A 12,971-nucleotide genomic window follows, 5' to 3' on the forward strand; every position below is an offset into this window, starting at 1 on the left:
TTAATTTTATTGATCCCTCGTTGATTTTAATATAATTGTGTGCCACTATTTCAAAAGCAGTAGTACATATTTTAAAATAAAACCATAACTTCTTGGATATACAATAATTACATTTATTAATAATTTTAAAAAATCCATACAAAATTTGTCAGTTCTTTTTCAATCAAATCGCAACATGCGGTATATTTTGTATTTACAAAATTGTATTATTTACTGTTACTTATTTATAAATAAATACAATTTTATTTTTTAATTATTTATAAATAATACATTAATACATAATTATAAATAAATTTATATATATAAATGAACTGCTTTCGACTTGCTCTCGATAACATCGAAATAAATCAGCATAAGCATAAATTAGCATAAACATCGAATAATTCAGCTATCGTATAGGAAACAAGGGAAGACCTCATGAAATCGAAATCCACGCGGTGAAAACGGCCCTAGGCCCTGTCTTTTATTGTGCCCCCTCCCTCTCCGACGCTTGTAGCGCGACGCTGGTAGTCGCCTTGGCTCGCGCGAGCGAACAATGAGAAAAGGATTCGATCCGCGAGGAAACACAGAAAAGCAATTAGCGCCGTTGAACCGTATCGCTGCACTTCATAAAACCAGACGGGAGTGGGACTCGAATAAAACTGCCTTGAGTATTCCGTATCTATGTATCGCGGCCGTGTTCAGTTTCCTCTTTCGCGTCTTCGAGGATGAGAGATCGTCGCTGTCTCGTGCTGAGAGCATTCGATCGTCGATATCCGGGAGACTCGCACGTGCGAAAGGTGCGTGCCGCGACAAACTTTTAGGTGGTGAAACGCTAACGCTGTTTTCGTTGTTAGAAGTGTCTGGACCAGCAAATACAAAGTTTCTAGTGTATCGAAATGTTCGAATCTAAAAAGTGAAAGGGACTGTCGTTAAACAGGTTAGTACAAAATTCATCGAAAGAGGAATCTCGTTTCGAAGGTACACTGTCCCAAAAAGTGGTTCGAATATCGGTCGCGACGTTTAACTTCGTTCCGCGCTGGTAAATTGATTTTTTTTTTTATCATTTTAGTTATTAGTGGTAACGATACTCGCCCAACCCTATTGTGTATTTTTTCAACACTCGTATCGGTAATTAGGTAAATTCATTTTTGTTAATTTCTGAATTCAAATTTTTGACATTAATACGTACGAAATTATACTCGATTTTTAAACACTATCGATGAAATATTGATACCATGTTAATATTAACACGAGTGAAATACAGAATTAGTTGAATTATCTGTATTGGCTTGTTGACTGCCATGATGGTCACTGGTGACCACGACTTTAAACTTAAGGTGTATTGTAAAATCATTTACAATGGAAGAACCATAATAGTTGTAAATTTTTAAACATTGGCGTAGCAATTAACGTGATATAAACATTAAAAGGAAATTTACTTATGAAGAATAAGTTAACAATATTTATTTTGTCATGGAAAGGACAAAGAATATTAGTTCCATTAATTAGAAATACAACTGGCAAAAAATCTTCAAAAATTCGTTGAAAGTATAAGTATACATATACGTACATACGGGGTGTTCGGGAAAAATTTTAATGGGGGATTCTAGAGGCCAAAATAAGACAAAAATTAAGGATATCAATTTGTTGATGAGGCTTCGTTAAAAAGTTATTAACAATTAAATTCAAAAATTTCAAATCGTTCTGGAAAAATTATTTTTGGTTACGGGGGTCAATTACAATCATTTTTGGTGAATAGACATACCCCAAAAATCCTGCGCATTTTCGAGAAAAAAATTCAGAACGAGCGGAACTTTAAACGTTAATAACTTTTTAACAAAGCCTCCATCAACTAATTGGCATTCTTGATTTTCGTCTTATTTTTGTCTCTAGAATCGCTTATGTAAATTTTTCCCGGGGTTGGCCGAACACCCTGTACGTCTATACGAAATTGGTGGTGTTTCGATGTTTTCAAAGTCAACTTTATTTTTTTTCTATGAAACTGTATAATTTTTATGCCTCCCTTTATCCTCTATAAAAAAAAATTAGGGTACAAATATTCATTTGAGTCAATTGTTATATAAAAAAAGTTGACTTTTAATACCTAGATATACAGGGTGATTCTAGTAACTATTTCGTTAATTAAAACCCATATCAAGCAATATAATATCTTAAAAATAAAATACAATAGAAAGCATTATGAAATTACATTTTCGTAAGTAACAAAAATATTTGGAGAAATAATGAAAGAAACTTATACAGGGTGTCCCGTAAATAGTGTAAGAACCGGAAATGGGGGGTAGCTGAGACGATTCTGAACAACAATTTCCTTTGCAAAAATATCGGATAGGGCTTCGTTTTTGAATTATTAACGAAAAACAATGACCAATCACGACGCTCGCCTTCCGCGCACTCAGGGCCGTCCGAACTCGAATAGCCACCGCGCCGGGTAGGTAGCAAGATGCGCGTAGAAGATACATCAAGGAACGAATACAAATAATTAAAAATACTACCACTGCAACTGTTACCTAATTCGTTAATTACGTAGTAATTAGTACATAAATTACTAAATCGAATTTATTAATTATTTGTATTCGCTGTTTCCGAGGAAGAAGGGATAAAATCTCGGAATTTTTAGAAAATTAACCCTTCGCAACCGAGTAACGCTTCTCGCCAGAGTGTTTTAAAATTAAAATAAGAATTATTATCAGAAAATTAAAATAAATACGGTAAGAACCATTTGTAACCGTTTGTTATTAAAAACTGTACTGAAAAAGCAGACTGGATTTCTGCGTGCCGAAACATTCCTCGAATGCAAGGAGTTAATAGAGAAACAACACAAAATTATTGATATTTTAATCAAAACACAAGAGTAATATGATATTATAATGCAGATATGGTGGGAGAATATACATTGATGGAGAATAACAGTATAATTATTTACTAATGCCTAAAAAGCCAAAATTTGGTTGATTAAGTCAAATAAAAAGAAAACCATCGCAGGTTAAAATTGAAATAAATTGCGTGCAGATTACATAAAAGTAGAGGAGAGCAATAAGAATGTAAAATTATTATTAACTATAATAATGTAATTATTATTATTAACTTGTTCAATCTGACGCAATATTTGAACTGTCAAAACATCGAAATAGAAAATAAATGACAAGTTTATTTTCTAAGCAAGCTTCAAATGTCTTTATCAACATAAAATAAATTTTTTGATAGTACAAAGATGAAAGTACCATATGCACTACATCAGTTTTTTAATGCACATTTTTTACATAAATCAACTTTCGTATTTTTATACATAACATAATTATTAAAAACATAATACTTTATGAGATACTTCATACTTATTATTACTTTATCCTAGTATGTATTTGCTCAAACATTCTACCATGAACCCATAAATATTTTATTACGCTTTTATATTTTCCATTACAGACTCAAATTGTGTAGCAGTTACACTTGCACAATTAGTTTTAATTTAAACTATCATGTCATCGGTTTAAAAGAAAGACATGAAAGAAAGAAAAGAATAAACTTTCTTCTTTGAAAGAACCTTGGAGGAAAGAATTTCTGGATTAGATGTAAAAGTATATTCGAAGGAGTTGTTCTTGATCAAAATATTCTGTACAATACATCATTTCATTGTTATGTCCATCATCACTGTATTTCACAAACACATTAAACATATCAATTTTCTCATTATTAGTGTGGGAATGGAAATCCCCATATATCCACAGCAGACAAGATACCATTAACATTGGAATAATTAGCAATATGGAGATGTCGAGATTGATAAGACAACTAAATAATCAAAGATCCAGTAATCTGAAAATTGTGGGTTTGAATTCTGCATAGGTCTCCTTTTCCCTTTGTTTCTATATCAGTAAAACTCATTACATTATGCTTTGAACTGATTCAGTCTAGTATATTTAACTTTCAAATGACATATTGGGATCGTTTGTGACTCTAGCAAAATTTTTTTTTATAAATAAATAAAAAGAAGTTCACTTTGGGAGGTTCCCATTATTCTGTAGAAAAACTTGGTACATAACGTTTGGATATCTAAAGAAACATGTTCAACTGGCCCGAAATCCATTATTTTACCAACAAGATTTGTGGATCAACATTATTCAGTAAGAATTCCACAAATTTTAGCAAGGGAAAGAAAAACCAGTGGTCGTTGTACTACTTGCAAATATCAAAATATTAGAAAGGAATCGATTTATCAATGTGATATTTGTAAAGTGCCATTATGTATTAACTATTTTAAATATTTTGAAGCAGTTTAAACTTTCTGAAGTAAATACCTCATTTCATATAAATATCTTACTTCATTGTTATTTTTCCTCTATTTAAAACAAAATTAAATTAATTTTTGTACCTTGATTTTCTTGAATTTATGAATAAATGAATTAAATTACATTGTAATTTGTGTAAATCGCTATAGGTTAGATAAAATATCGATTAAAATACAGTAGCTCAAAGTAAAACTCGAACAGTTGGCAACATTGTCAGTTTTTCGCCATAGAATGTGGGGAATCACAGGTAACTACAGTGCCGAACAAAAGTATTAGCATAGAGCGTATTTTCAAATAAAATGTTATGTAACTGTGAACAAAGCATAATATCTTCCTTTTTTTTGGTATAAAATATAAGTTTGAGGTTTGAACTTTAAGTATCTCGCGAAACAAAGCGATTAAGTAGACCTGTAATAATAAAAAATAATAACAAACACATACAGGGCAGTTTTCGACGAAACAAAAGTATTGGCACACTTACTATTTCATAATACAATATTCAAATTAATATTTTGTTTGTAATCCTTTTTGTCTTATTACATTTTGTAACCGATTAGGCATCGAATGTACTAAATTTTGTGTTACTTCTAAACCTATTTCGTTCCATTCCTTCATAAGTGCATCTTTTAATTGCTCCTTTGTCTGAATAAGGTGTTTTCGGATCCTTCTTTCTAACTCATTTATCTCATTTATCTAACTCAGAAGGGGTTGGCAATGTATGGGGTGTATTAAAAACGATCCATTGGCGGACAATATAAACAGTATGCTTGGGATCATGATCTTGTTGGAAATAGTAGTTTTCCCCAAGATTTCATTTTTCCACACTTTTTTTTAAGTTTTGTTTCAAAATATTTAAATATACAAATTTATCCATAATACCGTCTATAAAAACTAGTTCTCCAAGTCCGGAGGAACTCATACAACCCCATACTAATACACTATCACCCCTGTGTTTAACAGTTGAGACTATGTTATGCGAATCCAACTCGGTATTACGCTTTCGCCATATTCTTATTTGACCATCAGATTTAAAAATATTAAATTTACTTTCGTCAGAGAAGAGTATTCTATCCCAAAATTCTAAATTTTTGTGTACGTACATTTCTGCAAACTCTAATCTGTTTTTTCGATTAATTTTGCTGATCAATGGTTTTCTTCTAGCCATTCTTGAATTGTACCCGGCACTTTTAAAAACTCTCCGGATAGTTATAGGATGTACATCTACCTTATTTTCACTTTTCATTTGTGCCGCTATTTCTGTAGAGGTAACTTTAGGATTTTGTTTACAATCTTGGTAATTTTTCGTTTATCTCGTTCTGATAATTTCTGTGGACGACCACTTCGTGGAAGATTTTTTACATTTTGTTCGTCAGGAAACCGTTTAACGATATTTCTTACGATGAAACGTCTTCTATTTACTATTTTAGCTATTGTAGAATATGAATTTCCCTCTTTTGATAATTTTAATATAATTTTTCTGTCTGAAATTGTTGTTTCTCGTGTTTTTCGATACGTTGTTGTGTTATTCACTTTATTACAGGCAAACTTAGTAAGAAATAACAAATGAATAACAAATTGAATCTCGGGACTTCCCTGGATACAACAGTCATGCCAATATTATAAATATTTACATAAGTGTTTCATAGAAATATTAAATTTACAAGTGTGCCAACACTTTTGTTTCGTCGAAAACTGTCCTCTGTGTATTTGTTACTATTTTTCATCATTGCAGGTCTACTTAACCGCTTTATTTCGCGAGATACTTAAGTTCAAATCTCAAACTTATATTTTATACCAAAAATAAAGAAGACATTGTGCTTTATTCACAGTTACATAACATTTTATTTGAAAATACGCTCTGTGCTAATACTTTTGTTCGGCTATGTTATTTGATAGCTACAAGTGTTTTCATTTTATGTTGAATAAGTGTAAAAGAGAATAACTTGTGGCCCACTGTTAAACACGAAGTTGGGTCAATAATGCTATGGGATTGTTCCGACCGATGCGGAACACCTTTCGCGATGATTCTCGAAGGTCCGTTTATGACACGGACGGGAGTGTTAGTTTATTTCGCGTTTAATGACCAAGAATATTTTAGAGTTTATTTTTCTATTACCGGCAATCTCATTTTCGCGATAGTAAAGTTTATTTCAGTCACTTCGAGTTTTTCCATTTATTTTAGCCTTTAGAATTTCGTTTCGTTTAATAACCGACCGAATCATAAACCTGGAGCGGCCGAAGGGTCGGCCAAACCATGTGCGTAACGGTTGTTGCCGGGCACGGTCAACCTGGAGGCATCCTTGGCTGCATCGCTGGGCCTTCGAGAGCACCCCCATGCGTCCCATTGCCCTCACCCCCGCTCTATCGGGGTTGGCAAAGGGGCGTAAACCTTAGTGAAAATCGTAGTCTAAGATCCTGATTAGGGAAAAAGACGACCAATCCACTCGCGTGGAAAATCTTCGAGGTTTCGTGCGCGGACCCCGAACACTCTCGAATCAGACTAAACCACACTCGCAAAGAAGACACATCATATAGTCTCAATAAATAGTCGTGCTCACCAGAGCTTATACAAAGCAAAGTTACAGTCCACACACATCTTTTGATAGGACTTCAGAATTCGCTGAAGACTCCTCCGCGTCGTTTAATCGTCGCTAAAATAATTGTCGACGCTGCGACGCATAAACATTTTTGGTCCTTCGAGCCGGATAGTGGTTCCGGCTACAATATACAATATCGCGCTTGAGTTGGACAGTGGTTCCAGCTATTATACAATATTGTACTCCATTTGGGGAGACATTGGGCAAAGACCAGTGGAAGCTAAGCCAGGAAGCAGATTCAGAAGGCGAATTCACGAGAAACCAACGAGCCAACGACGTTCCTGCACGAACGACAGCAGCCAAGCGAAGCAGTGAGCGGTAGTTGGAGAATCATTCGACGACGGTGATCAATCGTCATACAAGAAGCAGAAGGAGTGCATCAGCATCCTATCAGCAGCTGAGCAGTATCGCATCTAGCGTCCAGAGACGGCAGTATCGCAATAATCTGTATCGGTGAGTGCTAACGATTCACTTTCCAATTAATCTATCCCATCCACGTGTTTCGATCTCGACAATATGACACCCTCGTTAGAATCTGCTGACCTTAAAGCATTGAGAAGGCGTCGCGCCGCGGTTAAGGCCCAACTAACGCGTTTAAAGTCATTCCTCGCAGAGCAGCGCGAAATCTCGATCGCTGTATTGGAAATTCGCCAGTCCAAATTAGAGCAAATATTCAATGCCTTTTCGGAAGTGCAAGTAGCTATTGAAATAGCAGACGAAGAATCTGACCATACGCCGGAATGGGAGTCGTTCGAAGAATATTATTATAGTGCCGCGGAAACAATCAGCGAGCGGTTGAAAGAACAACGCGGAATTAGCGGAACCGTGTCCGCAAATCGAGTAGTAGAATCGCCAAATACAGTTAGACAAACTAGTTCACTTTTACGCAAGATAGAAATTAAGCCATTCGACGGCAATCCCGTAGAGTGGCATAGTTTTCATGACACCTTTAAATCCCTAGTGCACGATAATGACGAGTTGATCGGTGTGCAGAAGTTTCACTTATTAAAAAATGCTCTTCGTGGGGAGGCTATCGCAGTAATTGAAGCATTGAACGCGACAGAAGGAAACTATTTGGTGGCTTGGGATTTGTTATGCAAGCGATGCAACAAACCCAGAAAAATTATAAACGCACACTTGCGATTGTTGATCGATCTTCCGGAGATCACTCGAGACACACCCGGGAACCTCGGACAGTTAGCAGAGAAGGCTCAAGTACACGTAAACGCATTAAAGGCCATAAATCAACCCACCGAGCATTGGGATGCATTTTTAATACATATCGTGTCTAGTAAACTAGATAAGAATACTCGCCGCGCGTGGGAGCGTACATTAGAAGATGAGGAAATTCCCAAGTTTAAACAGTTCTTAGATTTTATCAATAAATATGCGCGCGGGGATGATCTTGGAGCGGATATCTTAAATTCTTCTAAGACAAACAACGCTCATGATAGGTTGCGCCCCAAGACTCAGGTTCGCAATCATTCGTACATATCAACGAACGAGCGACAGCAAAATTGTGTAATGTGCAAGGGGGAACACCCAATTTATTCATGTACCCGGTTTCTGCAATTGTCCGCTCGCGATCGTTTAAACATAGTTAAGAAGGCGAGACTTTGCATAAATTGTTTACGTCCGAACCATGTCGTGATTAATTGTCGATTAGGAAATTGTCGTAAATGCGACAAGAAGCATCATACGTTGCTTCACTTTCCGACCGAAACACCAGTCGGGACGAGCCAAATCTTATCCACCCCATCAACATCCGCGGAAGGCATTAAGACCACCTTGACCGCGTCGTTCGATTCGGAAGTATTGCTCGGCACCGCTAGAATCACGATTTTAGACAAGCACCATAAGGAGCACGCGTGTCGCGTATTATTAGATAGTGGCTCGCAAACCCACTTTATTACGCATAAACTCGCGGAAAGGCTGCAATTGAAGCAGAAAAACATAGATCTGTCGTTTTCCGGTTTAGGGCAACTCAATACAAATGCGAAGTATTTAGTTCAATCCACGATAAAATCGCAAACTAGCCCATTTAATGCAGAGGTAACATTTATTGCCTTACCTTCGATTACGGGGAGGTTGCCGTTGCGCCAGGTCAACCTGAGCGATTTCCATGTACCGAGGCACGTACAATTGGCAGACCCAGAGTTTCACAAACCAGGGGAGATAGATGCACTTATTGGTAGTGCGTTGTTTTACAAATTATTAGAAACGGGTCAGATTAAACTACATAGACCCTCCGTCATATTGCAAAATACGCAAGTAGGTTGGATAGTTACCGGCGAGGTAAATAATCAGATAATCAGCAAACAAGGTAGAGCAAGTCAAGTGTGTCATGTGGCTACGTCTCTTGATGCCGAAATTAGTAGATTTTGGACAATCGAAGAACTTCCGGAGAAAACTTTCTTGTCCGCGGAAGAAAAGGAGTGCGAGAATCACTTTAGAGAAAACACAACACGTAACGAACGCGGACGATATATAGTTAGGTTACCGTTCAATCAAACCCGGGATCTTCTCGGCAACTCGAAGATAATGGCTTTAAAACGATTTTATAGCTTAGAGCGCAAGCTCCAGTCAAACTTAGAGTTAAAAACACAGTATACAGAATTTTTACGCGAATATTTAGAATTAGGGCATATGACGGAGATAGAGAACGAGCAGGATAGTGTAGGGTATTATCTACCTCATCATGCAGTCATAAAGGAAGCAAGCTCGACCACAAAGGTTAGGGTAGTATTTGACGCCTCCGCGAAAGGTAGTTCCGGTCTGTCATTGAATGATACTTTGTTAATTGGCCCGACAATACAAGATACATTGTTTTCGATACTTATTCGATTTCGTCAGCACGCGTTTGTTCTCATAGCCGATATGGAAAAAATGTATAGGCAAATTATAGTTCATCCAGACGACAGAAAATACCAAAGAATTCTATGGCGCGAATCGACGGCGGAAGCAATCAAAACATTTGAATTGAATACGATCACTTACGGCACCGCTCCTGCACCCTTCTTAGCCACGCGTTCATTGAATCAATTAGCTAAAGACGAAGCAAAAAATTTCCCTGTAGCGGCAGAAATATTTACACGCGATTTTTACATGGATGATTTGCTTACGGGAGCAGACAGTTATGAAACAGCATTAGACATCAAGCAGCAATGCGTCGCGTTAGCTAGAGCCGGAGGTTTCCATTTGCGACAATGGACCTCCAATGACACAAGGTTGATTGCTGATTTGCAACTTAAAAATCAGCAACAATCATTATGTCTAGATCCGTCACAAACAAAAAAGACACTAGGCGTATATTGGAATCCAGCGAATGATCAAATTAGTTATTCGTTCAAACAAATATCGCTAGAGCAATCTCGCATTACCAAAAGAGTGCTTCTATCACAGATTGCACAATTGTTCGATCCACTCGGTTTGCTTGGGCCAGTAATTATCAAGGCAAAAATCGTAATGCAGCAATTATGGAAATCGGCTGTCGACTGGGACGAACCTGTTCCCCAAAGAATAGAACAAGTGTGGATAGAGATAAGAAACGAGTTACATTTACTCAATAGCTTTACACTTCCGCGTCGAACCGCCATACAAAATGCAGCATCGCTCGAACTGCATGGGTTCAGTGATGCTAGCGAAAGCGCATATGGTGCATGTATATATATCAGGTCCACTAACGAACGTGGACAACACGCGGTAAATTTATTATGTGCAAAATCAAGGGTTGCGCCCTTGAAAACAATATCGCTACCGCGTCTCGAACTTTGCGCGGCCAGGCTCCTTGTAAAATTGTACAAGGAAGTTAGGAAGGCATTGCATAAGATAGAATTTAAACAAGTTAGATTTTGGTCCGATTCCACCATCACGTTACATTGGATAAAAACACCACCACATCTATTAAAAACGTTCGTTGCCAATCGGGTGAATGAAATACAAACGGAAGCTCGTCCGGACAAGTGGTTCCATATCGCAACAGCAGATAATCCTGCAGACTTTGTTTCGAGAGGACAACTTCCCTCTCAGCTGTTGGAGAACACAATGTGGAAATTCGGCCCACATTGGTTAGGGTTAGATGAATCTCGCTGGCCGGTCACTCACTTAGATGCAATAGAAATTCTAGAGAAAAGACGCCCCATAACTCTAATTACGCAACCATCCGTAGAGTTGCTAAATAAATACTCATGCATTGATCGATTGAATAGAATTCTAGCATATATCCTCCGGTTTTGTAACAATGCAAAACGCAATAATAAAAAGAGTACAGGCCCGTTGTTAGTAGCAGAAATTCGAAACGCACATTTTCGAGTGATTAGATTAGTTCAATTAGAAGCATTCCCATCCGAGATAGAAAATTTAAAGAAAGGCAAGAGTATTTCGAAAAAAAGTAAACTAGTTAGCTTAAACCCATTCATCGACGAGAATGGGATTATAAGAGTCGGTAGCAGGTTAGAACACGCCCTGCTCAGGTACGAACAGAAGTACCCCATAATATTACCGCACAGACACCATATTACCGAACTCATAATTAGACAGGTACACATGAGACAATTCCATTCCGGGATGCAAGCCACCCTACAAACAATACGATTGAAGTATTGGCCTATATCTGGCAAGAGCATTGTCAAACAAGTATTACATAAATGCATTCGCTGTTGCAAATACAACCCCAAGACACCACAATACCTAATGGGGAATTTACCCAAAAATAGAGTTACGTATACACGCCCATTTGAAGCCGTAGGAATCGATTACTGCGGACCCTTTCTTATTAAAGAGAAGAAATTTAGGAATCAAACAAAATTGAAATGTTACGTGGTCGTTTTTGTTTGTTTCGTAACAAAAGCAATACACTTAGAACTAGCCACCGATTTAACGACAGAATCGTGTCTTGGAGCACTTAAACGATTCCTTGCGAGAAGAGGAAAACCGCGTCATATTTATTCCGACAACGGCACTAATTTTGTAGGCGCGAAAAATGAAATTAGACAGACGCTTGACTTCTTACGGGCTAATGAATATAAAGACAAGATGCAGCAGTTCCTAACACAAGAAAACATTGAATGGCATCTGTCTCCTCCGCGCTCTCCGCATTTCGGCGGACTTTGGGAGGCTGCAGTACGGTCGTTCAAAAGGCATTTGTACAAAACAATTGGTGACGCTATGTTCACGTACGAGGTATTCTATACGCTAATCGTTGAGATCGAAGCAATTTTAAATTCTCGTCCTTTGACACCTATATCCTCTGATCCCAACGATCTCCTAGCCCTATCGCCCAGCCATTTCCTTATAGGTGAGTCATTAGTGAGCCTACCGGAATACAATTTTGCTGATACGCCAATCAACAAGCTGTCACTCTGGCAGCATATCCAGAAAATCAAACTCCATTTTTGGAGAAGGTGGCAAACCGAATACTTGCAGGAGCTGCACACCAGGAGCAGATGGCACCTTGGAGACGGAGTAAACCTTAAAGAAGGAACTCTGGTGACCATCCGAGATGACAACTGCCAACCCTTGCAATGGCAAATGGGACGGATAATTGCGTTACACCCAGGCGAAGATGGCGTGGTTCGCGTGGTCACCATCCAGACCCCGCACGGCACGTATAAACGTGCCTTGAAGAAGGTGGCACCGTTACCAATCGAAACTAATACCTAGTTCGTCGTTATATGTATTATATGTATTATTTATGTACAGTTGTAGGATAATTAGGATTAAGAGCCTCACACTTCACACCCTCTCACACATTTACCCAGGTATATAACACATTTTCATTTGTATGTTTCTGACTATCTTGTAGTTATATTGTAATGTTAGGTATATCTTGTATCGTGCGCCACAGTTAGGTTTATTGTATATCCAGACATACTTCAGTCGTTTTGCATAACATAACAAATCACAAGTTAGAGAATAGGCATAGTATCCCGCCCCCGCGTAATAGTAATACAACACTACGTTAGAAGTTGATCGATTGCATCGATCAACGGGGGGGAGTATGTTCCGACCGATGCGGAACACCTTTCGCGATGATTCTCGAAGGTCCGTTTATGACACGGACGGGAGTGTTAGTTTATTTCGCGTT

At 37.7% G+C, this 12,971-nt stretch overlaps 2 protein-coding genes across 2 annotated transcripts in view; both read left to right on the plus strand.

Moving 5' to 3' along the window:
- The first annotated feature begins 762 nt into the window (after positions 1-762).
- LOC122404083 (facilitated trehalose transporter Tret1-2 homolog) overlaps positions 763-12,971 on the plus strand; it is a 36,658-nt gene continuing 24,449 nt past the window's right edge. Inside the window, exon 1 of the mRNA XM_043407976.1 lies at positions 763-919. The gene's annotated coding sequence lies outside the window, so the exon portion shown is untranslated. The remainder of the gene's footprint in view (positions 920-12,971) is intronic.
- LOC122404086 lies at positions 7,403-12,547 on the plus strand. Its single transcript, XM_043407980.1, has one exon. The coding sequence runs from the start codon at positions 7,403-7,405 to the stop codon at positions 12,545-12,547; it is 5,145 nt and encodes a 1,714-aa protein (XP_043263915.1).

Source organism: Colletes gigas, unplaced genomic scaffold (genome assembly GCF_013123115.1).
Source record: "Colletes gigas isolate AHSC1104 unplaced genomic scaffold, ASM1312311v1 Colletes_gigas_Sc00101, whole genome shotgun sequence".
NCBI classification, from domain to species: Eukaryota; Metazoa; Arthropoda; class Insecta; order Hymenoptera; family Colletidae; genus Colletes; species Colletes gigas.